This window comes from Mirounga leonina, unplaced genomic scaffold (assembly GCF_011800145.1).
Source record: "Mirounga leonina isolate KUSES-001 unplaced genomic scaffold, KU_Mleo_1.0 Mir_53, whole genome shotgun sequence".
Taxonomy (NCBI): Eukaryota; Metazoa; Chordata; class Mammalia; order Carnivora; family Phocidae; genus Mirounga; species Mirounga leonina.
This window is the reverse complement of record NW_023270807.1, coordinates 10,227,645-10,251,693: the sequence shown is the minus strand read 5'-3', so window position 1 is coordinate 10,251,693 and position 24,049 is coordinate 10,227,645. Positions and strand designations below refer to the sequence as shown.

The window sequence follows — 24,049 nt, the reverse complement described above, 5'->3', positions numbered from 1 at the left end:
CCACCACCTAGAGCATTACCATTTAGGTACCAGCATTACCATTTAGGTACACATGTTTGATTGTATGTGTGCTTATGAATATATTTCCAGGAAAAGGTCCATAACTTTCACTAGATTCTTAACATTAAGAATCTTAGGCTCTTTCTTTTTTTAAGATTTGTTTATTTATTTTTAGAGAGAGAGAGCATAGGGGGAGGGGCAGAGGGAGAGAGAGAATCTCAAGCAGATTCCCCGCCGAGCATAGAGCCAGACGCAGGGCTCGATCTCACGACCCCGAGATCATGACCTGAGCCAAAACCAAGAGTCCGACGCTCCACCAACTGAGCCACCCAGGCCCCCCGGAACCTTAGGCTCTTTCTAAGCTGCACTACTTCTTGCCTCGCTGAAGCTGAGTAAAACTACTTGTGGGAGCCCGGCTGCTGTTTCGATATGGTGTTTGTACGTAAGGAGACAGTTTGCAGTCTAGCTCTGCAGACCAAGGTTTTGTGTAGCAGTGATTAGCAGTCAGAAGGGGCCGTGCTGACCGTTTCACGGTCTTGGTGCTAGCTCGCATTGACTGAGCATCTGCTGCGTGCTGGTTCCCACGCTAACCGCAGTGGCTCCTCTCTTTCTAAAGACCCTGGAGAACAAGGGGGAAGGAAGCTCCAAGAACTTGGTTTGATTATATTGGCCAAACGTGCGCCATTGGCTTGGTTCTTCCTTGGAATATTCTTCAAGTTGTCATTCTGTATCCTGGTGAAATAAGCGAGGAAATACATACAGCCTGAGGGATGTGTGCGACTTACCGCCCTGCCCTTGAGTTCTCCTCCGGGCAGAGCGCTGAGGGAGCCCCCCTCCGTTTGCACTTGCAGCGCTCTCCTGAGAACTCAGCCCAGGCGGCGTCTGCAGGCCCCTCTCCCCCACCCCTGCCCCCACCTGCTCCCACGTACATGCGTAGCACAGTGCACCCTGCACGAGCCGCGTGCAGAAGGGCAGAGGATTTAACTCACACAGCTGCCTCTTAGAGCTTTAGCACGGCTCCCCGAGAGCCAGGTTCTGTGGGTGAGCTGCTCTCACTCCTTATCTGCCCTGGGGCCACTGGAGCAGCCTTAGTTCAAGCCTGTATCAGAGACTGCACATTCTTCAGGGTCAGAAGCCATGTTTGTGTGATTCTCGTCATGAAAGGACACACGCAATGGGTACTTTTGAAGGTCTTTTAGATGCTTCCACTCCCACCCAGCCTAACTCTGAGGTCATTATTGCTAGCCACGGGAGGGCAGGATCTTGCCAATTCCCTTGGTTTAGAACCAAGATGAATCTTGGCTTAGAAAGACAAAAACAGTGTAGAGACCCTTAATCCCAGAGAGATGGTATTACTTGGGCATCTAGGCTTGCCCCCACCCAGCCTCGAGGGCATAGAGCCTTGGCACTTGGAGAGGAACCCCGCACGCTTTCTTTCCCAGGTGGGGACCGTGGGAGAGTGCAGACTGAAGGCTCCGATTTTCTGCATGTGTAGAATTTGAGCTGTTATTTGAAACTCCCTGTTCCTTATTAAATGGCTGACCTGATTTTTCCCCTTTATCTCTGTAGTGGTGGAGATCCAAGAAGGGAAGACGACTACAGTAAGTATCATCAAATTGGCCACTTACAACCTCTGTAACTCTTGGAGCTGCCGGGGGGCAGAGAGGGGGGAGGAGGAAGGCCAACCCAAACTGGACTCCTGGCATCAGGAGCAGCTCCCTCTGTCACCATAAATCCCACAGTCTAACGTTTTTCAAGCTGTGTGCTGTCATGTGGTTGAATCAGGAACAGTCATCGCGCCTGGACTGAGGCATCCGTTGTTTGATTAAAGTGGCCTTTTGTATGATAAGGAAGGTCTCAGAGGTCTTTGGTGGGGATAAATCAGTTTTCCAAAGGAGAAACCAAGGCAGTGGTGAGAGTAGAGAGCCCAAGTAAGTTGACCCATGGCCGGGAGCCTGGACCAAACTACTTCTTAAGTGATGCCATTAAAAGGTGACACTCTCTGGGCCCTGGGCTCACTGGCTGGCACCCTGGCTTGTCTGTTGGTTAAAAAGCTAGAATGATTCTTCATCCACCTACTCCCCCCTTTCCCTTGTTGGGCCCATCTCACCTCCCTTCCTCGGGGAGTCATGGGGCCTAGATTATCCTATAATCCCTGAAAGACAACGTTGTTTTCACATGGCCTTCCATGCTTCCAGGAAATCTCAGCCACTCCACGGAGCTCCCAGAAGCCTCCGTAACTTCCATGTCAACCAGGGATTTAACCCTTCTGGCAGCCAGCCAAGCTCGGTCCTCCCCCCAAAGCAGTCTTAACCCCAGGACGAGCCCTTAGGGTTCCCTCTTTGAGTCTTCCCCAGAATACTCCTCAGCCTTTTCACTGCTTAGCCTCAAAACGGTTCTTTTTAGGGGGCCCCCATCCCCTTTGGGCACCTCTTTTGGTTCCCTTATTCAAAGCCAAAACAAGCATTCACCCTAGGAACTCCATGCTGGTGGAGAAAAATATATCTGCCTTTTGAGTATGGAGTGTTTCTCATGTGAGGCGTCAGTCTGCTATTTGCAAAATGAACATGGAGACATCGTGGCACCGTGAGACCCACTGGGGGAGGGAAGGCCATCCGTGCCTCCAGGGAGAGCTATCGCTGCAGCTAACCGGGCATTGTTCACTCTTTGGGGTCTCACTTTCTTCATCTATAACATAAGATCATGAATCCTCCTTCACGAGGTCTTGGGGGTGAAATGAGGTGATACGTTTGAACCGTTATTAGCACAGAGCCAGGCATGCAATGGGGAGTCAATAAATGTTAGCCCTGTCCCCCGCCAGGCCCACCGTAACCCCCTCCCAAGACCCAGCGTGCACCTCCACATTTTCCCTAGTGCACTTCTCCGTTTCTGGCATGGCTGCGGTGGCCTTGGCAGAAAGTCAAGTAGCAGGACCCTGCACAGCCCCCTTTCCCTTTTGCCAGTTTCTCCCCCAGGAGACAGTATTACTTCCCTCCCAAAGCCTCAGACCTGTCCCAACTTCCCTCTCATAATCCCTGGCCTCAATCAGCAAGGCTTTCTAAACTCCCCCTCTTGTAATCAGAGCCGCCTCCCAGATCATTGGCTTCTTGCACTTGGTAATTCCAAGGCTGTGTCACAGGATACAGAGCAATGGCGGAGGTCATTGCACACGTGGCCTCAGCAGGATTTGAAAGGTGGCATCCAAAATGATAAAAGTGAGGAGGGCAGGCAGATATATCTTCCCATGTGTGTTTCTAAAAGCGAGCAAGGAAGCAGGCATGCACATGGTACCTGCTTGGAAGGGCGTAGAGTGGGCTCTCTCAGCCTCGAAGCTGCTGGCCTTTGGGGCTGGCTAGGGCTTTGTCGTGGGAGGTAGCATGGTTAGCAGCTTCCCTGCTGGATGCCCGGCGCACCCCATCCCCCAGCCGTGACAGTCAGAAATGTCTCCGACATCGTCCAGTGTCTGCCGGGGGGAGGCGGGAGGTGGCAAAATCCTGCCTGGTTGGGAACCACTGCTATAGACTGGCCTCTGTCACGTGAAGCTGGAAAGGGCAGTTTCCTCTGAGAAGGACATGGTATGTGGGATGGGAGGGAGACTTTTCACTGTGTATCCCTGCACCGTTGGAAACTTTCTACCTTGTGCAGGTATTACTTTTTTCCAGAGCGGGAAGGATAATGTTCTGGTGTTTTGTTTTGTTTTTGAGGAAGGAAAGGTAGCATTCAGCTGATAGAACAAACCACTGCCTCTTGCCCCCAGCATTGTCTAATTGCCACGACGCTTGCATGCCACCAGGTCACGGCTCTGTGGCCACCCCGAGGTCCAGTATGCAATGGCTGCAGAACCACTGCCGCAGGGGAGGCGGAGAGACCTATTAGCCACTCCCACAGAGGCCCCCACAGATGAACTCTCCCCGGCATCTCACCATTTGGGGGACTGCTCAAGGATCTGAGGCTCCACATGCCCTCTCCCTCACTGGCTGTCTTTCTCTTCCTCCTAGATCGAAGGCCGGTTAACGGGGACTCCCAAGGAAAGCCCAAACCCCCCTAACCCCTCTGGCCAGTGCCCCATCTGCCGGTGGAACCTGAAGCACAAGTATGGCTATGAGGTGAGCTGAGCTGCGCGCAGACGCCGGCTCTGCATGTCGTGGAGGTTGCAGTCCCTGGTTCACTTCAGCGGCTTCCCCACCCCCCAGCCACTGCTGCATCTCAACCCCGGCTGCCCCAGGGAGCTTTAAAATCCTCCTCGGGCCCCACCCGCAGACACTGACTGCTCTTGGTCTGGATGGAGCCTGGCCATCATTCATTTGTAAAGCTCCCCAGGTGATTCGACAGTGCCGCCAGGGTTGAGAGTCACTAATCCAGATCATGGCGCTGGTTGCATGCAGTTCAGACCACCAGGGCCCTGTAACCCCGTCTTGCAGGGTGTGTTCCCAATGGATGGAATCAGGCTCTGGATTTGGCTTTCCTCCTTTTATAAGGAGGGTATATTTGGAGAGTCCTCACTGTGACCTGAGGACACATTACTGTCTCCCTCCATACTGAAGCTACAGAGACTCCTGTTTGCTCCAGCTCCTGTTCTCTCTGTTCTCTCCACGGAAAGATGCTGATGGTGACTAAGAATGGGAACCCCCACAGTGCAGGCTCTGTGTCAGGCACTGTGGTACGCATTTACAGGCCCTCATTCACTTGGTTTTCACAATATCCCTATGAAGTAGGTACTGTTTTCATCCTTGATTTCCAGACGAGGAACTTCGAGGCATGAAAAGTTGATGAACTTGCCTCAGATCACCCAGCTAATATCAGAGCCAGGCTATAAACTCCAGGGATACAAAACCCAGGCAGAGCCTACTATCCTGACGACTGCTCTCCATCCTCGCTAGAAACAGGGTGGGCTTGGGGGAAGGACGCAGACCTAGAGAAATCCATACTTGTCCTTCAGGGTTCTATTGGTGACATTAAGCACCCTATTTTTAGGTTTCAGGTGATTAGGCTCTGGGCCAGTTTGACCTGCAAGTTGTCCCTGTACCGCTCTGTGGAATGGGATGACTAAAGGCAGAGGTCCCGGTCAGGTGGTGGGAGCAGGAGCGGCCACATGCCCATGGGATCCGAACAGAATGACCCAACTAATCTCCTGGGCTGGGAGCCTTGGCTCCGGGCCACCAGGCGGGGAGGAGGGTGCTCCTTTCACTCTGCTCCCAGCCCGTCTGCTCATGGCTGCCCGGACTAATAGGAAACCTATAGGCCACAGGACAGTGTTCACAGCTTCTTGTGACATAGAAGTTAGGTGGGGTCGTGGCCCCACTTAGAATCCCAGCTGAAGATGGGGAAGTGAAGTCCACACCTGCCTAACCACCATGGGGCACTCCTTCTACCAGCCATTTCCAGGAAATGGACTTGGCTGTGTTTATCCAACAGACGAAATCCAATCCCCCCCGAGGTAAAGGCTACAGTTGTTTTCCTTTTACCCCTTTCCACTCAGGACACCGTTAGCCTGAGCTGCACAAAGCTGTCAGCTTGCTTGGCAGCCTACGGTGGGGGGCTGGGGCTGCGGGCCCAGTTTATTAGTACTGGATAATCCAATCCAAGTTCTTTTCACCAGATTCTAAAGATTACAGGGGTGGGAATTGGGGGCCCGGGTCCCTCAGGAGCTGTCCAGTGATTAAAACAAATCTGCGGTTATACAGCGAGGCGCCTGCCAGGGCAGCAGATCGGTTTGTGGGACAGGACTGCGAAGGTGGGCGGGGCCCCCCTCTCCTTGGGGAAGCCGTGGCTTTTGTTTAACCCCCTCAGCCACCCTATGAAAGCTGGAAGGGGAAGTGGTCTCTTGGCTTGATTTTGGCTGTGTTTATCCTTGTGCCCTCGACTCGTCCAAAGCAGTCTGATGGTCCAGAGGAAGCCGGAGAATCCATTCACATCTGGCCACGGGGGCTTAGAAGATGTGGCTCTTAACTTCACCACCCCGATCCTCTCCTCCCCAGCTCGTACACTGCCTGCACTTGCAGGGGAACTGCAGAGGTGGAGGGGCTGTCTGTGTGGATTCTGGCCTGTAGGCTATAGGGGTAGAAACCGTAGTGGTTTTTCCCCCTTGTGTGGAAATCTATGACACGCCCCCTACCTCGCCCAAGGGGAATAACAGGCCTTTCATTACCAGGAGAGATGCTGCCCGTGCTCTAAAGATGAACGCTTTTTGAAGAGTTTCTGTTCTGTAATCTCTCAAAGATTCTCATGGAGATGCTGGGAGCCCTTGGGGTTGGAAAATCTTACCAACTTGGGATTTAGGTTTTGTTAGGGCAAAAATAGACCAGTGTGCAAAAGCTCTGTGTAGAGGGTGTGGTCCCTGGTTGGTTCCCGAGGGAGACATCAACCCCTTGGGGTGCTGGGGTAGGACGGCCTCCCCTGTAAGCCACGAGGCCCTGGTGCCCCGTTTCAGACGCCCACCGGCTGGCTGACTGCAGTTTTCCGTTTCCCCTAGGATGTTCTGCTGCTCAGTCAGTTCCTCCGGCCTTGTGGAGGCATGCTGCCTCGAAGGATCACAGGCCTGTGCCAGGAAGAACACCGTAAGATTGAGGAGTGCGTGAAGATGGCCCACCGAGCAGGTAGAAGGCCCTCTCGGGGTGAAGAGGAGGGCAGAGGGCTACAGGCGCCATCCCCCCATCCCACCCCTTGCCGGCTGCCCCCTGGTCCAGCCCCTCCTGGAAGAGATAGGAACATCCAGAGTCTTCGCTGTACTCACCCCCCCAGTGCCAGCCTCCCACTCCCCTTGGGCTTTCCATCTACCCCTGAGAGCTGCAGAGGGAGCTGCAAGACCATCCCATACGTGCTCTTGTCTCTACTCAGGTCTCTTCCCAAATCACAGGCCTCAGCTTCCTGAAGGATTTGTTCCGAAGAGCAAACCCCAACTCAACCGGTAAGCAAAGCCAGGTATCGCCACCCAGAGCATTCTGCAGGCCCTCAGCTCTCACTGGCTGGAGCTCGTCCCACAGCCCAGGAAAGCTAGAGTGCTCCCTTGGCTGTCTGTTCCATCCCTCCCCGCGTGAGCACCCACCCCCTTCAGTCCCAGCACTGCTGGGTGGATCCTGTGCACACTTCTGTGCGTCTCCCCTGCTGGCCTCAGACTCTCTCCTCTTCCCTTCCCGGCTGGGCACTTGGCACAGGGGCACGAAGGGTAAGAAGGTCTGCCGGTTGGGCATTAGAATGTGCTAATCCCCGGTTTATGACATCATACTGGGTTGCTATGGGAATGTCAGAGCACTTCTACAAACTTTTCAGTATCCCAGCACGGGGTTATTAAAGGGCAAAATGAGGCCTTAGAAAGGGGAGGGCTCTTTGGGGTAGAGCCACCGCACAGAGCTGTGCCCGTCTCGCACTGCAGAACTTCAACCTCCATAGCGCTCCCTAGGGTCGTGCGGTTAATCTGCACAGCTGCCCCGGAGCGGGCTGGGAGGTCCTGGGCTTTTGTAGAGTGGAGGAACGCCCCCAGACCCTGGCATCAGTCAGTCTGCCTTCCAGCCAAAGCAGGGGGCCCCCTCTGGTGTAGGAGCAGATTCCCATCTCACCCTCAAACAGCCGTCCTGCCGTGAGCTCCCTGTCCCCCCGGCCCGGCCCCAACAAGACCACACTCATGTCCTCCCAGATCTGCAATAGCCCCTGCTCAAGAGTAGATCCAGGTCTATAAAATTGATTCTGGTCTTGTCTTCTTGTTCGCCCTGTCAACGGCCCCTCCCCTCTTCGGTCTGTCCAGCTACTACTGTAACTGCTCTCTCTAGGGGACCCAAGATGGCTGAAGCAGGGCAAGACAGCGCCTCCGCAGCCAACCTCCAAGGCTGATCCCCAACAAAATGCAGGCACGGAGGGTGGGGGGCCAGGCAAGTCCAGCTTCGGATGGCTGGACTGGGGGTGCAGGGCCAGAGCTGGGTCTTCACTGACACCTCGCCAGCACCCTGGCCCCATGCCCATCTCCACCTGAACCTCCCACATGGCTAGCTGGGCCATCTGCCAGCAACCTGGGGGAGCAGGACATATTAACCTCTTCCTGTCTTTCCCGCTTGTGCTCTGGACCATTGGAAGTTGAGCCCACCCTCCCTTCTGACTTATAAAGAGACAGCAGCAGGCCTAAGGACATAATCCATCCTGCCCTCAGGCCTTTGAAGCAAGGCCAGGCTCCCTCCCATATATCCGGTGTCCTTTAACGTGACACAGGATTGATGATGTGTGGGGGCTCTTGGGTTGCAAAAGGCCACTCTAGGGGGGAGGGGGAGTCCTGGCTACGAAGGAGTGTGATTCTCTTGCATCACGGGACTTTATGATTCCATCCAGAGGTCCTTGAGCTGCCGTGGACCGGCCCAGGCTCCGCTGGGCCCTAGGGAGCCACACTTCCTCCTTTCCCTGCCCCTTCAGGAGAGGTATGAAGGAGCCTTGGTTCTTCCTAGAGCTGGAGGGTTGCCCCGAGAGCTAACTGGAGGCCACTAACCACCGCCCCCTCCCCCCCCAGCTGGCTGTTTTGGGTGGCACAGCCATCAGGCCCAGGGCTAGCTGAAGCCCAGCTTCCCTCCGCTCTCTCCGGGGCAGGGGGAAAACAGCCTGAGGGCAGCAGCTTTGGACAAGCTGGTCAGCCTCAGGCTCTCCCGGGGTCTTTGATCCCACTGCGCGTTTCTTTTAGGGAGCCTGCTCCCGCTCTCTGTTTCTTCCCCCACCCCCTCTGAAAACTGGGAGATGCTGGCTCAGGGGCCTGCCAGGTGCTCCCCTCACTTCACCTTCACCTTCACGCTTCTGTTAGCCCGGCACCACCATAGAGAAGCCAGCCGTCGGCCCCACCCACCGCACAGAGGCCTCCCTGTTAGGGGGCATTGACACAGTACACGTGGAGAGCACCCCCTCCCTGCCCACCTCATACTTGGAATGTAGGCTAGCACTTCCCACAGCTTTTTACTTCCTCGCAGAGCTCCTTTGCTCCTTTCCCCTTTGCTCAGGACTAAGAGCAGGAAACCAAGGTCCAGGGAAGGGGAGCTCAGTTGAAATATGTAAATCAGTAATCATTTTTTTTAGTTTTATCTAAAAATTCTCAACCAAGGTGATTAATTTTTTAAATGAAAAAGTCTCTCATGCGAGGGTCTCTAGCGGCTGCTGGGTTGAGCCCCAGCCTAGAATGGAGGCAGGAGAGGAGCCTGGCTTTGCCATAGCTGAGCTTTGAGGACGAAGGGTGGGCCTCTCTGGACAGGATCCAAATTGCATTCTGGATGGAGTAAACCCCAGTCCCAGCCGGCATGAGCCACTTTTCCGGGAACTGTCAGGGCCCTGGCCATCCCCAAAGGAGGCCAAAGGACTGTGGGCGGCAGCCATCTTTCCCCACCCCCCTCCTACTTACAGGAACCTTCCTGGGCTAGGTCTGTACCACGGGCCCTCACCCTTGGCTCCCATTATGAGGGTGAGGGGCAGGGGCCCTACACCAGTGATGGCCGCCCAGGGGAGCTCCTGGAAGGCTGGGGTGACAGAGTGAGCCAAGTGGGGAAGAGGGAAGGATCTCTCCAGGCCTTACATCAGCCTCTCCTCTCCCCATGACTGAGGCCAGAGAGGAATGATCTGCTTTCTGGGCAGCCTCTTCCTCCGCCTCCCCCAGCAAGTATACACACAAACATTGACAACTCATAAAGATCAAGGGAGCGCGTGGCCCTGGGCTGCCTGACCCTGGCCACACACGCTTGCGGCCGCAAGAGCCCAGCCCATCTGTTTACGGCACACTCAGCCATTGCTCCCAGGAAAAGCCCCTGCTCCTTGAGAAGGGAAACTGGTGAACGGCTTTGGCCCGAGGAGACGCGACCCATTGTCCCAGCTGCAGCATGCACCCCCCAGCCCTCACAGCCACCTCCCTACCCTCCACAGGTACCTCACGCGCTGGTCTCCACGCTCTGTCAAGCCCATCTATAATAAAGGCCACCGCTGGAACAAAGTGCGCATGGCCGTGGGGTCACCCCTCCTGAAAGACAACGTCTCCTACTCAAGAAAGCCTCTGATGCTGTATCACTGACTGGGAGCAGGGCTCCCGGAGAACGTGACCAGAGTGCCCGCACTCCAGCCCCATCCCGCCACGGCGGCCCAGCTCCTCCGGCAGGTGCAAGAGGCGGTGGGACCGACTTCAGTGTCCCCAGCCCGCCTGGCAACAGCACCGGGAAGATGGCTGGGTCCCTGAGCAGCAGCGGTGGTCTCATGACCGCCGTGGGCCGTGTTCAGTGCGGGGGAACAGGACTTCTCCCCAATGTCATAAACCAGGCTCATGGACTCTTGCCGCTGGGTGTGTGCTTGCTGCCTGGGAAGTGCAGGGGGCCTGAGCCCATTTCTAGCCAGTTCTTGAGCACTGAGTCACTCATTTCTTGTGATAGGCCACATGAATGCCACCAGACGAAGTTTCCAGGCCAAGTGGGTTCCCATGCCCTGTGTTGACAAGCCCTCAGCTCTTCAGCTTCCTCCGAGGACTCCTGGCTGTCCCCGCCTCCCCCAGCCCCTTCCACCCACCATCATCTCCCTCATGAGCACATTCCAGCCCTCCACTGCTTGCTCTAGAGCTGGGTCCTCTGGCACAGCGGCCTGTCCTCAGAGCCTGGACACCAGACGGGGTCAGAGGTGTGGAGAAGCAGTGGGACAGAACAAACAGACCAAATTCACAGCCATTTATGAAAGTAACATTTAGACTCTAATACACTCCCCCTGGCCGGCCCCTGCTACAGCATAAAGGGGAGGTCTATGTTCTTCTCGCCAGTGCCCACGTAGATCGAGCCACAGCTCTTGGTGCGGGGAGCATGGAAGAAGGTGAGGCCTGGCCAGAGTAAGCTGCGCAGCACCACCAGGGCGTTGCCCCTCTCCATCTGGATGCTCCAGGACCCTGCGAGGAGGCGGACAGGAGGGGAGGCCTGGGTGCTACGGTTCCACTGGGAAAGGGAAGACAATTTAATTATCCGGCACTTTACTCCTCCTGATTGCCTTTTAGCCGTTTCACTGCTCATTAAAACCACTTCCAGAGGGAGGGCAAAGGAAATGAAAAGAGGTGAAGCCCACCCCGCTTCATTTTGTTCCTGTCAGCAAGGCTAGTTAAAGGTTGAATGGGGGAGGAAGCGGGAGTCCACAGGCCGGAGAGATGGGGCCCGGCTAGGAGAGGCTCTCTCCAGGCTTCCCCACTCAATACGAGGGGCAGCCCGTCATTGGTGACCTGCAGTCCTGACGCAGTTTGCCCTTCTTGCCCCTTTACTCTCTCGTCCCCAGTCCCAGAAGCCTCTGCTCTGAGATGGATTAGACCTGACCAGGGGCGCACAGAAGTTGAGCTGTTTCAGGCCTCCCAACTCAATAGCCCGACCTGGCAGCCGGTGGACTGGGAGCCATGCTTGGCAGGAGGGGACTTGGGCTGCAGCTAATGAGCCTTTGTCCATGCTGGGTTCTGCCCTGGATTTTTGCTCCCCAGACAGGAGCAGCCCAGCCTGGGGCTGAGTTGTGCAGCCATGAGGACTTGGCGGGAAGGGCCTGATCCGGCTCCAGAACCAAGGGAGGGAGACCCTGTGTGGGAGGAAGGAGCCTGGGAAAATCGCCTCTGGATGCAGATCTGGAGCTTCTATTCCCCTGCGCACTGAGGCCTCTCCCCAGCCCAGCCGCAGCTCTGCTCCAGGCCCTGCCAGAAAGGCAAAGGCTTTGAAGGTTTTGGTGTTGGAACAGCCAGTGATGTGCCGAGGCCTTCATCCGCTGCCAGCTCAGCCCGGCTGCTTGGCTCCCACCACCCCAGCTTCCCACAGGCCTCCTCCCGCCATGGCCCACCCTGGTCACTCCACACCCAACAGCCTCACGGCTCTGTCCCCACCCATCAGGGGCCACCCTGCATCTGAGAGACCTGACCCCTAGGCGCCCTGGGGCCCCATAGCAGCTCAGTCCTGCTCAGGGTGCCACCACCTGCCCGGGTCAAAGCCAGAGCTTTCCAGGTGCATGTAGGTCAGCCGGCACCAAGTGCCACCACCACCTGTTCGGGAGAAGGTGCAGTGGAAGCCACAGTGTGGCCTTCATCCCGCTCCCAGGCCCACACAGTGCCGGCCAGATGGCATCGAGAGAGAAGAGGGCCCCTGGGTTACCAGAGCTCTGGCTGGGACACTGGGAAGAGGGGGCCCTTTCCTGGCCAGAGAAGAGGGTAGTGTTTCCCCTGGCTCCTACAACTTTCCTCTCTGAGCACCTGAGGTCCTCCACCTCCCAGACCTGCCCTCAGAGTTCTAGAGGCCCTAGCCTGCTGCTTTCCCAGTCGCTCGTTACAGAAAACAGATTGCCTGGGGGGAATGGGAGTGAGGGTGTGACAGAACAAAGTGTCCCCAGTGCATGGCATTCAGCTTTTGGCCAGAAGAACAGACCCCAGGAAGGTACGTTCCCAACCCCCCCCCCACCATCCAGTCACTCCCACCAGTGCCCAGAGCATCATCTGGGGACAGTCCCTGCCCTCGGAGCCCACAGCCACACAGCTCTCTTGAACTGAAAGCAGGTCAGGCTCTGCCTCACTTCCCTCTGCCCACCCAGGAGGGCAGCTTACAACCTGCCTGGGCCCAAATGCCCTGAAAGAAACGAAACCCTGGAGGCCTCACTCTCAAGTTCACAGTCACCAGCACCTTGGCACACCCTGGCGAGGGCTGACCTTCCCTCGCACAACCTTGGCCACCTCCTACCTCCTGCCTCCAGTAGATGAAGGGGCCCAGACTGAGCAGGGCCCCCCCAGCCCCCACCGAGAGCAAGGGGGAGCTGGCAGGGATGCCAGAGAAATGCAGTACCCCCACCGGGGCAAGGGGGCGCGCCAAGCAGGCTGAAGGGTGCTGGCGGCGGATGGAAGTGGCATGTGAGGGGCCGGCCAGCCAGCAGCACTGCCTCCCTCCCTCCCTCGCATTCCTGTCACACTCCTGTCCTCCTCTCCTTGTCCCTGGCTCAGCTGGTCGCCCAGGAAACACACACACGCGCACAGACCTTCAACGTGCCAGGAGTCACGTAGCGTCTACCTGGAGAGCCCGGCACTCACTGTCACCTTCACCCACTTGTATTGCAATTGCTGGAAAGGCCGGGCCCAGCCACTGCCACCGCCTCCTCTCAGACTCCAGGGGAAGCAGCCTCCTGTGGCCTTGGTCTCTCCTAAGTCTCCCCAAAACTTCCCTCCTGCCCTCTGGCAGCCACTCTTCTCTTAACGAGCTGTGTTTTGAGGATGTGGTGGGGGGCAAGCAGGTAAATCAGGGATGGAGCCTCTTGTCAGGAAGTCCTCCTGGGTTGCGTGGGCCCCAGGGGTCTCATAGGGCTAGTGGAAGCCTCAGGCTAGCTTCAGGCAGGCATGCGCATCATGATTACATTCGCGTGCCCTCCTGGAAGAAACGCAACAAAGCTCTGAGATGGCGTTTGAGGGAGAGAGTGGGCCAGACTGGGGGTCGGGGCTCTCCAGCCACAGCAGATGATTTTACACTTTGTCTTCAGACCAGCCCCACACAACTGGTCACACACACAGAAATGGCCATCGGTCACTTCTCTCAGGGTGGTCACTCCCCCCTCCCCCCACCAGGGCCACAAGTTATGGTCAAATCCCCTGATGGAAGAGTGCCCTACTCGATGGGCAAGGCCGGGCCTCCTGGTCCAGAAGGCTAAGCACCTGTCAGCCAGGCTTCCAAGGGCCTGGGTGGGAGGAGCCACCTGCACACACCCCCAAGAGAAAGCTGATCTGCCACGGTGTTCCCTTCCTGTTTCCAGTGTTCCTGACTCCCCCGTCGCCCGCCTCCTCCTCACCAGGCCGGCAGGCAGGCCCCATGCTGCCCTCTGCTGCCTGAACTGGGCATTGCTGCCTGGGTCCGGAATGCGGCAGCCGCGCAGCCCCGGGGGCCGGCGGTTCCTGAGATCCGTGGGCTCCAGCCCCTGAGTGGAGTAAGGAGAGAGCCTCTGCCCTCCAGCCCCCCACACCCGGCTCTGCTTCCCAGGACACCAGTGACCTTGTTCGTGAGGCACCTTCTATTTCACATTTCCACTTCCCATCCTGTTTCATGTGATCTTCCCAAACCTCTGTGAGGCAAGGGCAGTGTCTGGTGGGCGAGGGCATCCTGCTGCCTGGCACGCAGTACCTGCTCAGTGGCCATCTGCTGAGGAGCACTGAACGGAGTGCTGCCTAGAAATCTGGCCCGACCTGGTGCTCCATCTGCCTCAGCTGACTGCAGACAGGCTCAGAGAACTCCTGGCTGGCCCTTCGTCCACCAGGATGATGGTTCTGCCCCCACAGCTACCCACTCCCACAAAACTCTGCAGACCCCAGGGCAAGGCAGGATGGCTCAGGAAGGCATTGGTGGTAGTAGGCAACATCCCTCCCCATCCTGTCTGCAACCATGGCTGGTCCAGGAACAAGCTGCTGAGTTGGCCTACCTCCACGCACACAGAGAACAGGAGTCCCCGGGGCAGGCCCAACCTAAACCATCCCTGCTAACAGGTGACCCAAAGTCCCCCTGAACAATTGCCTCTGTCCCAGAAAGGAAACAATTATCCTACCCGGGCAGAAAACGACTGTCAAATTCCACTCCTCCAGCCAGTGCTGGTGTCCCAGGGAACCCTTCCCTGGGATTTTGGCCCTACTTCGCAGCCAGGCCCATTGAGGCTGCTGTCTGCCTTGCAGGCAGCCTCCCAGCAGCTCTTTCTGCTCCTTCACTGGCAGGTAAGGAAGGGAGTCCGGAAGCAAAATCTGAGTGTGCGCTCTTCCCTGGACCACCCACACTTCCACCACCACCCCCCAACACCACAGCCCCAACCAGGTCATCATGAGGAAAAGCTGGGCCTGACTGCCTGGAGGTTTTCTGATAGTGGCTCTGGGAGGCAGGGAGCTGGAGGCCCAGAAGCTGTCATGTTCCCCAAGGTGAGGCCAGGAGCATCCCCCCTCAGGCCCACACACACAGATGCCAGGAGCCCTCAGCCACGAAGTCTCCAGCACTGAAGGCAAAGCCATACGCCAGGGCAGACTGAACCATCAGTTGATCCTTCAGCCCTGAGGCCCGCCGTATGGGCAGGATGTCTAGGGCCTCAGGCCACTGCAGCTCACCTAGCTCCCAGGCCCAGGTTCTTACCTCCTGATGAATTCACTTGCCGACTAGACACATCAGGGTGGCCCCAGCATCCTTTAGGAACATCTCCCAAATTTCCATAGCTTACAACCCCACCTGCAGGGAGAGACAGCTACCTCCTGTGTCCCCTTTATCCAAAATGAAAGGGCAGACAGGGTTGCTGGGGTTCCCTTAGGTAGACTTTGCTGGGTCCCCACACCCCATCTAGCTGGCTTTGGTCTTGGCTGCAAAGGCCCTAGCACACCCCTCCCTGCTCCCACCGCAGAGGATGAAGCTCCAAAGGGAAGGAGGCACTCTTGGGTCAGTCCCCTAGTCAGCCAGCACTGCGGAGGGAGTGCAGCATCCCTGGACCCTGGAGCATCCGGCTGCAGGTGAGCCCTGGAGCAGGGCTTTCCAGCCATGCCCAGATTCAGCAGAGCAGGGCTACAGCCCCCAGATTAGCAGTATGAAGAGGACTTTTCTCAGCCCGCCCCTCAGACCCTGGTGCTATGTCCCACCACCACAGTGTTGCTGGCTTCCTGTATCCACCAGGGATGTGCAGGCCACTCTGGCTTCCGGCCAGGCTGGGAGCACAGAGTTGGGGGAGATAACGGGAGTCTGGAAAGCGTGTCTTGTGGGGGAGAAGTGCCCCAGCCCCTACCAACCTTCTTTATCTCCCCTGCAGGTCCAGGAGGCCCGTGCTATGCTCAGGGAGGTTTGACTTGGGACCCCCATGTGGCAGAGGCCAGAGTGGCCATTCCTTGCTGGCAGCCCTTAGCCGCTTGGGACCATTGCCTGGCCCCTGGGGCACTGCAGGAGCCATGAAATGGCCTCCAGATCCCTACCTGGCCCCATTCCGTCCTTCTGTGCACCTTATTGTCACAGTTCCCACCACCTTGCTGTAGGCCTCCTACCCCTTGGCTTCCTCGGTCCTCTTGGCCTGCTCTGACTCCCCTCTAAGGCCTTTTTGCCACTAAAAATAACACTAGTAATAATGACTAATTTTCATTTGAGTCCTTACTATGTGGTAGGCCCTGCTAGAAACATCTTGTATATCCATTAACCCATTCCATTCTCAGAACAGCCCAATGAGGTGAAAAATACCATTATTCCCTTTTAGGAATGAGGGAATGGAGGCACAAGGAAAGTGGGGGGCCTGCCCTGGGATCACACAGCTAGCGAGTGGCAGATTTGGGATCCCAGCCAAGGCCGTCTGATGCCAGAGTCCCTGCCTCCGCCATCCCATCCCCTCCCCCTGGCTGGGAGTGCACATGCTCCCCAGAAGTGGTCCCCCTCATGGTGGGGGCAAAGATTGTCCTGCCGTCCCCACTGTCCACTGAAAAGGAAACACTCATCTACCTGACACCACAGTTCATGCCAGAGCCCTGGAGACTAAGGCTCACTGTGTCTGTCCTTGGTTTCACTGTCCGAGCCTGCTTCCTCACCTGTAAAACAGGGATGAAACAGTAGCACCCCCAGGGTGGCTGTGAGGGGGAACGTGAGATAAGGCATGGAGGGGGCTGAGCACAGCGCCCTGTGCACAGCAAGCAGGGCCATCACTCTCAGGAGTCGCCATTCCTGTCATTATCCTCATTAGCACGGCCGGCATCCATAGCGGGTCCCTGCAGTGCTCAGAAACCCCAAACGTGGGGAGGGAACGAGGCAGGGTGCTGTGTCAGCACCCAGGGCCTCGGCCCCACTTGCCCAGAGCCTGGCACCTGTTCTGGCAGACAGCCTCCAAGCAAGAGCGTCTTCCCAGGACACACACTTCTCTATGGCACAGCTCGGGGGAAGAAAATGGGGTCCCTGGGACCCCACCCCCCAACTGCTGGGGGTGTGCCTGGGCCGGCTGGGCCCTGAAAGACCTCTGAGGCTGCACGTTTTAAGATTAAAACCTACCATGCACATAGCGGGAAGCAAATGTACAGAACTCATTTCCTTAGCAGGTGGTTTGCCCTTCCGTCGCTCAGCACCCACTCCCCGAGCACCGGCTACGTGCCGAGCACTGGATCTATCCCCAAAACTGACAGTTAGGATAGACGTGTGGCTAGTATTTGCAGGGATGTTTTCAGCGATGTTTGGGAGAGGATCCCCAGCCTGCCTCCTTCAAGACTGGTATGGAAATCAAGAGAGGCACTGAGAGACTTCCTGTGTGTGGAATCACATGGAAGACAGTGCCTCCTTTTGTCTGAAGACATGTACCAACTGTTTATTATGAGCTGAGCCCTGGATTGGGCCCTGGGGAAGCCCCCACCCTCAGAGAACCCCAGTGAACCACCAGTTCCCACTCGGGCCCTTGGTTCCAATCTCAGAGGAGAATGGCAGGTGGCATGACCCACTGCTCTGACCTGGAGGCAGATCCAATGTCCTCCAAGTCATAGGTAGGCTATTACCTTTGGGGATGTCATGCTCTAAGGAGTCCATGAAGTCCAGGGAGGGGTCCAGGTCAGCCTTCTCAAGCAAGGTCTTGTTCTTCAGCTCAACAGGCTCCCTGAAGTGGAAGTAGGAACTAAGCTTCTTGGCTTCAGATAAGGACAGTCCTAAAAAGAGGTGGTAGGTAGGAAGGGATGGTCGTGCCCAAACCCCACAGCCTCCCTTTCTCCCTGCATGAGGACCACATGGAGAGGCCTGCAAAGGACTCAGTCAGATACTGACAGAACTAAAGGGAGAAAAAGGAGTTGTGTTTTGTCAGCCCAGCCTTGCTCCAGACCCTGCAATGAGAAGACACCAAAGAGGAAGAAGGTGGGAAAGGCAGGGAGCCCAGATGGCCAAGCCCTGGGACCCAGATGGCCAAATGCTCTCCTACCCTCAGGCAGAAAAGAGTCAGGGTCCAGTGACTGGGCAGCCCATGCCAACCCACCAATGCCAGGCCATGGAGCACATCCTCCCAAGTGATATGGCCACAGCTGGTCTTTCTCTGAGGAAGTGGGACCGGTTCCCCAGGACTCCCAGAAATGTGTCTGACTATGCTTGGGAAGAGATGCCCTCCTGCCCTTGAGAGGGGCCCTGGAGACCTCACCTTCAAAGGTCCGATTGACGTGGGTAGGTCCAAAAGGGGTCTTAAAAAGGGCTCCTCGGGGGATGACTGCCACAGCCTTGTCAATCTGGTCAATGACAGACACCAAGCGGGTCTCTTCCTTGATCTGGACCTGAGGAGACAGGAGACAAGCCAACCTGCAAGAGTGCTGTGCCCACTCACCCCTGGTGCAAGGGCCCTCTGCATGACCACCTGACCTGGATCACCACCACGTAGATGCCAAGACCATGGAAAATCACGTTGGGCAAGCCCTCGCCTTTCCTCCTCTCAAGATTCCCTCTCTCACTCCCTCCCTTCCTTCTCTTCCTTCATTCCTCTCTCTTTTAAACTGGTAATATATACTGATGGTGCAATATTTAAAACTACAAAAAAAAAAAAAAAATAGCAGTCTCTCTCACCCCATCCCTGACCCTCCAACTGCCCTCATCGGAGGCAACCACTGTTAATGGTTTTTTATGTACTCTTCCAGAAACATACCATCCTATCATCATATGTAAATGTTGCTTATTTTGCCTTTTTAAAATATAAACGCAATCCTGATCACTGTAGAATATTTAGGTAATATAGAAATAGTTTATAATATACTCCACAAAGAATTAAAACCATTCATCATCCACCTCCTAAAGATAATCACTAATAACATATTGGCATACTTCCTTCTATTCTCTTTTCTGTGCATATATTTAAAATAAGAGTCTCAGTTCATATAGTTTCAGATCCTATGCTTTGACTTAACACCTCTCAAGCACCACCCCATATTATAACATTTTCACGCGGATGAAATTGGTTACAATCAATATCAAGGGCAACCCTGAATAAAAGGACTTCGCAGCAATGTCTAGAGAAAAGCAGCACTTGACAGGGAAAACGTGTCACCAGAGGCCCTGAGAGTCACTCCGCCACCTATTTCCCAGGAGCTGCCCACTGGAATTTTTACACATTAGATGGAAACGAATGCTTTACACATGCCTAGCCCAGGGCCTTCACATAGGTTGCTTCATTTAACCTGTACAAGATTATGAAGTAGATATAATTATCCCATTGTTTGAGAAAATACACCTCAGGGAGGTCGAGTTTGTCAGGTGGGGTGGGGGAGAGGGGTGGGGACGGAAGTTGAGGCATCATAGGCCTCGACTGAGACTTTTGGCCTCACCCAGGTTCAAGGGCACAGGCTGTGCTTTGAACTCCAGGTTTGTCTAGTTTCAAAATTTGCACTCCGTATTTTTTGACCCAGCAGTTCCATTTCTAGGAACTGAAACTTCAGAGAGCATACACACGTTGGAAGTGACACCACATACAAGGTCATTTGGTGTGGCACTACCTGTCAGAGCTACAACTCGGAGACGTCATGCATTTCCACGACGAAGACACTGGTCCGACTGTGGGATATTCACACACAGTAAAAACAATAGGGGAGGCTCTTTAGAGTACTGACATAGAAAGAGCTCCAAAACATATTAGGTGAGAAAAGCAAGATGCAGAACTGTGTGCGTAACGTCTGCCATTTGTTTTGTCTTAAGATCAAAAGAGACTATGTAGAGGTCAGGTATTTGCTGAGGCTTGTATTTGCATCAAATATCTCTGGGAGTAGAGCTTCTGAAACTTTAATGTGTATTCGAATCCCCTGGGACTATGTTAAAAATTCCGATCCCGATACCAGCTGGAGAGTGTGCATTTCTAACTCCCAGGCCGTGGTGATGCTTCTGATCCAGACAGCACTTTGCGTAGCAAGACGTGGGCATGCACACACGTGCAAAATGGGTTACGTTAATGTCCCCCAAAAAGAGGACCTGGGGGACTGGCAGACAGGGATGAGAGGGGCACTTTGCTAAATTCCTCTTTGTGCCTTCAAATTGCAAATCATGTGGATATATTATCCAGTAAAATAAAAACTGATAGATACAAGAGCCTGTGCACATCCCATTACCCCATAGCACAACACAGACCCCCTCCCCCAGCCCCTGCCCAGAGCCAGGCTCCCGACAGAGCGGCCCGTCCACTCTCCACCCTGTCACACAGGAGCTGTGTGGCTTTATGCTATTGTCCCCGTAATTTCTATTGGGCTGGGCTTTGGATGGCCCAGGCTCTCTCTGTCCTCCTGCTCTCGTCTTCACTCACCACTACTTCTTCTTCAAAGACCTTTTCACCCTCACTCATCTTCTGCAGCTCGGTGTGTTCATATTCATGCGAGGGGTCCCCCATGAAGCGGCCCTTCACCACAGACGTCTGCAGCACCATATCCTCCGTGGCCGGGGGCAAGAGGCTCCACTCCATGCAGTTCAGGCTGCCAATGACATCCCCATGATCCTGGTTTCCAGGCTTCCTGCCACCACCCCTTCTCTTGAGGATGAAGCCCAAGAAAAATGTTGGGAGTCACACCTCTCCCCTTCCAAGGCCTAAGTGCCTATGGTGCACCCTACCCCCGTGTGTGAGGCAAATTCAAATTTATTTCATAAAAAGTCAAGGTCACAAAAGCTTTGTAAATACCAAAATTCCAAAAAGCTTTTTCCTAGATAACTGCACTGTGAAATTCCTGATGAGCTTCTAGAAGCTGAACTTTCCTCAATTAAAAGCGCTTCTGTTTTGGTAGGCCCCAAATTCATGCTCCGCCTGCCTACTGAGCCAACAGCATGGCCACATTCCCCCATTTCTCAGGAAAGCCGGTCCCAGGCTCCAGGACCTGTCCTCTGAGGTCTCCAGCACTGACCAGCCCAGTCCCTTCTTCCCCACTCCTGCCAGGAGAGGGCATCCCCCCACTCCTCTCTAACCCACTCAGCCTGTTGGGGTAGGCCTGCTCACCTTTCCACCCTTCTAGAACTCTCCACGGGCTCCTTTCTCAACATCAAAACTTCTCAGCTTTCTAAAACAACAGCCCTGAAAGGCATGCCCTGCTAGAAAATAGTCTTTTCCCGTCCCTCACTCCTCTCCTCCAGTTCTAAACAATAATCTCAGAACAACTGGCCCCGTGGAAGCCTTTCTTCCCCTCACCTTCACTCTGCCCATTACACGGTCAGTTCTGCCCCTGCCACCCCACAAAACTGCTTAGGAGGACATCCTCAGGACCTAAAAACCAACAAATGCATCTCCCTTCTCTCTCCTCCACTGCCCTAAGCATTCCCAGGGATCTATTCTCACCCCTCTTTTCTCTCTGCAGGCTGGCCCACCTGACTCCCAAGGCCCTAGCTACTGCCTAGTTGGTATCCAGAACCCAACCACCTCTCACCACCTCCACTGCCCCCTGCTGGTCCAAGCCCCTATCTACTCTTACCTAGATACAACGGTAACCTCCTAACTGGTCTCCCCAAATCCATACCTGCTCCCCTTTCAGTCTAGTTCCCACCCAGCTGCCAGATCATGTCTCTGTGTAGAAGCTTCCAAAGACTTCCCATTGAGCCAAGTCCTTGCAATGCCCCACAAAGCCCTCTGGTCCCTTACCTCTCTGACCTCATGTCCTATAATGTTCCCTCCTCTCCAGCCACACTAGACTCTAAGGGTTTCGACCAACACTAAGTACACATCTGCCTCAGGGCCTTTGCACTTGCCTGGAATTCTCTTCCCTCAGATGAACACAGAGCTCACTCAGTTGCTTCAGGTCTCTTCACATATGTTACCTTATCAGAGAGACTATCTCTGACCATCCTATTTAAAACAGTACCGCATCCTGTATTCTCTAGATCTGCGATCTTTGTGTTTATTTATTGTCTCCCCTCCCCCCCACCCCCACACACTATAATACAGACTCCATGAAGACAAGGACTTTGTCTCATTTACCACTGAATTCCTCGTGCCTGGATCAATGCCTGGCACATCGTAGGTGCTGAAGAAATAAAAACTTATGGAATAAAATGAGTCCCAAATCTCTATCTTCAGTCCAGATGTTTTGTCTGGACTCTGGGTTTGTACTTTAATATGCCTCCTTATGACCCTGCCCCGCCCCCCAGAGTCACCTCATACCAAGTTCAATGAGGCTTCCTGAATTCTGTTCCAGTGAGTGGCACTAGGACTAACCCAGCCGCCTTAGCTTCTCCACCTCTCCCATTCAGGCCCAAGTCTGGCCAGTGCCACCACTTATATCTTTCCAACCCATCCCCTGACCTACAGTCCCTCAGCTACCTCTCCCTTGCAGTCTCCTTCATTTGGACACTGCAACAGTCTCCTGGATGCTCACCCACTTCAGGCTGGCCTGAGCAGGCTCTTCTTGCTTAAGGCCCCTGAATGGCTCTCCAGCTCTCCATAGCCCCTGAACAAATCCCCAGACTCTCCATCCAGTCTACGTAACACCCTGGCCTGCCATTGTCAGGTTTACCTACCTGCAGTTCTCCCAAACACTCCAAGCCCACTCCAGCCAAGTTTGCAGAACTCTTCCCTCTAACTGGCATGCCTTTCCCCCACACCTTCCTGGGGAACTCCGGATCAACTTTCAGATCTCTCTTAGCAATTTTTATTTCATTGCTCTCTAGAAGGCCCCCCTCGGTCCCCCTTTGCATACCCCTCTATCCTGGGATTAACACTTTGCTTTAATTGCTGGGTTACATATCGGTCTTCCTTCCTAGGATGTGAATAACCTGGAGACAGGTGAGTCTTAGCCATCTTTGTAACCCCAAGTCTACAAAGAATGCCTCCAATCAATGTTGGATTGATGCATGGACAGATAAATGAAGTCTCCAACTCCCTGCGGCTCGAATGGCTTGTTTTGTAAGGTGGTGAGCTTCCCGACGTCGCTGGGGGTAGTCAAGAAAGAGGCGGGGTGGCCTTGCAGGGAAGGTAGCGTCTGGGGAATTTCCCCCAGTTCTAAATCCCTCCTCTCCCTTTCTGCATTCGTTCTCTACTTCCTAGAGCGCCTCCTTTTGTGAGCCAACTCCTCCACCGAAGATACTTCTGGACCCGCTTCCAAACAGCACCTTTAGGGCTTCTGACCCTTCTCCAAGCTGTGCTCTTCAGAATGCCAGGCCTGCACCCGGCGTCTACTCCAGGTCCCCATTCTTCGGGACCTTTCACCTTGCTCCGCCTCCGTTCTTGACCCTGCCTGTATTATAAGCCCACCTACGTCCAAATTTCTCTTCCCCCGCCCCTGCTCCGCGATGTTCTCAGGTCCCGGCCCCTTAATCCTCACCAGCTTAGTTGCGTCCCCGGCCCCGCCCCCTGGGCCCTTCTCCAATTGGGTCTCCCCAGACCCTGTCCACCCGCCGCCCGGAGCCCGTCGGCCCCACCCCTTTCGAGTCCTACCACGCCCACCCCTTCCCGGCCGCCCGGTGGCGCCCCCTTCAGGAGCCAGGGACCGCCGCGGCCTGCTAGGGCGTCGCCTCAACCTGTAGAGAGTCTTGCGTGGTGCGAGCTGGTCCTCACTCAGGCCCTGCGCGATGTAGTAATCGGCGACGAGGCCGAGGATGCGGCCCCAGAAGAGGACCCGATCGTAGCGGTAGTCGCGCTTCACCAGCGTAAGGGAGGTGAGCAGCGAGGCCCGACGGTCGGGGCTGAGGCCCTGCCCGCTGCCGGACGCCAGCTCCAGCGACAGCAGGAGGCTCTCCGCGTCCATTGCGCCCACGGCTCTGATCAACGCCCGCCAGGTTGCCTGGAGAAGCTGTCTCCATGGAGACCTAAAGCTCTGCCCTTCCGTCGGGCAGGAAGGATTCCACCCACCCGGCCGCCCCCGGCCCCGCCCTCCCGGAACCTCAGGCCCGCCCTGCTCCCGACACAGCCCTTCCTTCCCCAAGTCAGGGCACACACTGGCTCCTGTCCTCGGTCCTTCCCGCGTTGGGGACCGCACGTGTTCTGCTGTCACGGTAACGGCGTGGTTTCCCCTAACATAGGTAGCCTACCGTGTGGGATTGAAGGTCCCCAGTTCCATGGATATTTTTGCCTTTTCTGAGCCTTTCCAAGAGTTGAAAAATTGAGTCCTCACCGTATATGCAATGAGGGCTTGGGAAGAAAAATAACCCAACAG

At 55.4% G+C, this 24,049-nt stretch overlaps 3 protein-coding genes across 5 annotated transcripts in view; 2 read left to right on the top strand and 1 right to left on the bottom strand.

The window, feature by feature from the left end:
- MRPS18A (mitochondrial ribosomal protein S18A) overlaps positions 1 to 10,280 on the top strand; it is a 15,867-nt gene extending 5,587 nt beyond the window's left edge. Inside the window, exons 2-6 of one of the 2 annotated variants that reach the window (XM_034990473.1) lie at positions 1,570 to 1,601; positions 3,999 to 4,106; positions 6,473 to 6,596; positions 6,838 to 6,907; positions 9,880 to 10,280. In XM_034990473.1, coding sequence (XP_034846364.1) covers positions 1,570 to 1,601; positions 3,999 to 4,106; positions 6,473 to 6,596; positions 6,838 to 6,907; positions 9,880 to 10,024 — 479 coding nt within the window. In that variant the 3' untranslated portion in view covers positions 10,025 to 10,280. The remainder of the gene's footprint in view (positions 1 to 1,569; positions 1,602 to 3,998; positions 4,107 to 6,472; positions 6,597 to 6,837; positions 6,908 to 9,879) is intronic. The other variant, XM_034990474.1, reaches the window with a different exon arrangement.
- On the bottom strand, positions 61 to 24,049 carry RSPH9 (radial spoke head component 9). 2 transcript variants are annotated; one of them, XM_034990472.1, is made up of 5 exons: positions 23,415 to 24,049; positions 20,224 to 20,389; positions 18,088 to 18,217; positions 17,462 to 17,608; positions 61 to 732 (listed from the first exon to the last, which is right to left on the bottom strand). In XM_034990472.1, the coding sequence occupies exons 1-5, from the start codon at positions 23,639 to 23,641 to the stop codon at positions 713 to 715; spliced, it is 690 nt and encodes a 229-aa protein (XP_034846363.1). In that variant the 5' UTR covers positions 23,642 to 24,049; the 3' UTR covers positions 61 to 712. The 2 variants fall into 2 exon arrangements, with proteins under 2 accessions (XP_034846363.1, XP_034846362.1); XM_034990471.1 differs by lacking the exon at positions 61 to 732 and adding an exon at positions 10,525 to 10,876 and having other exon boundaries at positions 23,415 to 24,043.
- Positions 10,948 to 14,359, top strand: LOC118000660. Its single transcript, XM_034990469.1, has one exon. It carries the CDS (start codon positions 12,700 to 12,702, stop codon positions 13,636 to 13,638), a length of 939 nt encoding a protein of 312 aa, XP_034846360.1. The 5' UTR covers positions 10,948 to 12,699; the 3' UTR covers positions 13,639 to 14,359.

Coding starts and splice junctions, on each gene's coding strand:
- RSPH9 (XM_034990471.1), bottom strand. CDS start 23,641: ATGGACGCGGAGAGCCTCCTGCTGTCGCTGGAGCTGGCGTCCGGCAGC. Junction 18,218..20,223: donor TCTTTGAAGAAGAAGTAGTG/GTGAGTGAAGAC, acceptor CTGTCTCCTCAG/GTCCAGATCAAGGAAGAGAC. Junction 17,609..18,087: donor CGTCAATCGGACCTTTGAAG/GTGAGGTCTCCA, acceptor ACCTCTTTTTAG/GACTGTCCTTATCTGAAGCC.
- LOC118000660 (XM_034990469.1), top strand. CDS start 12,700: ATGAAGGGGCCCAGACTGAGCAGGGCCCCCCCAGCCCCCACCGAGAGC.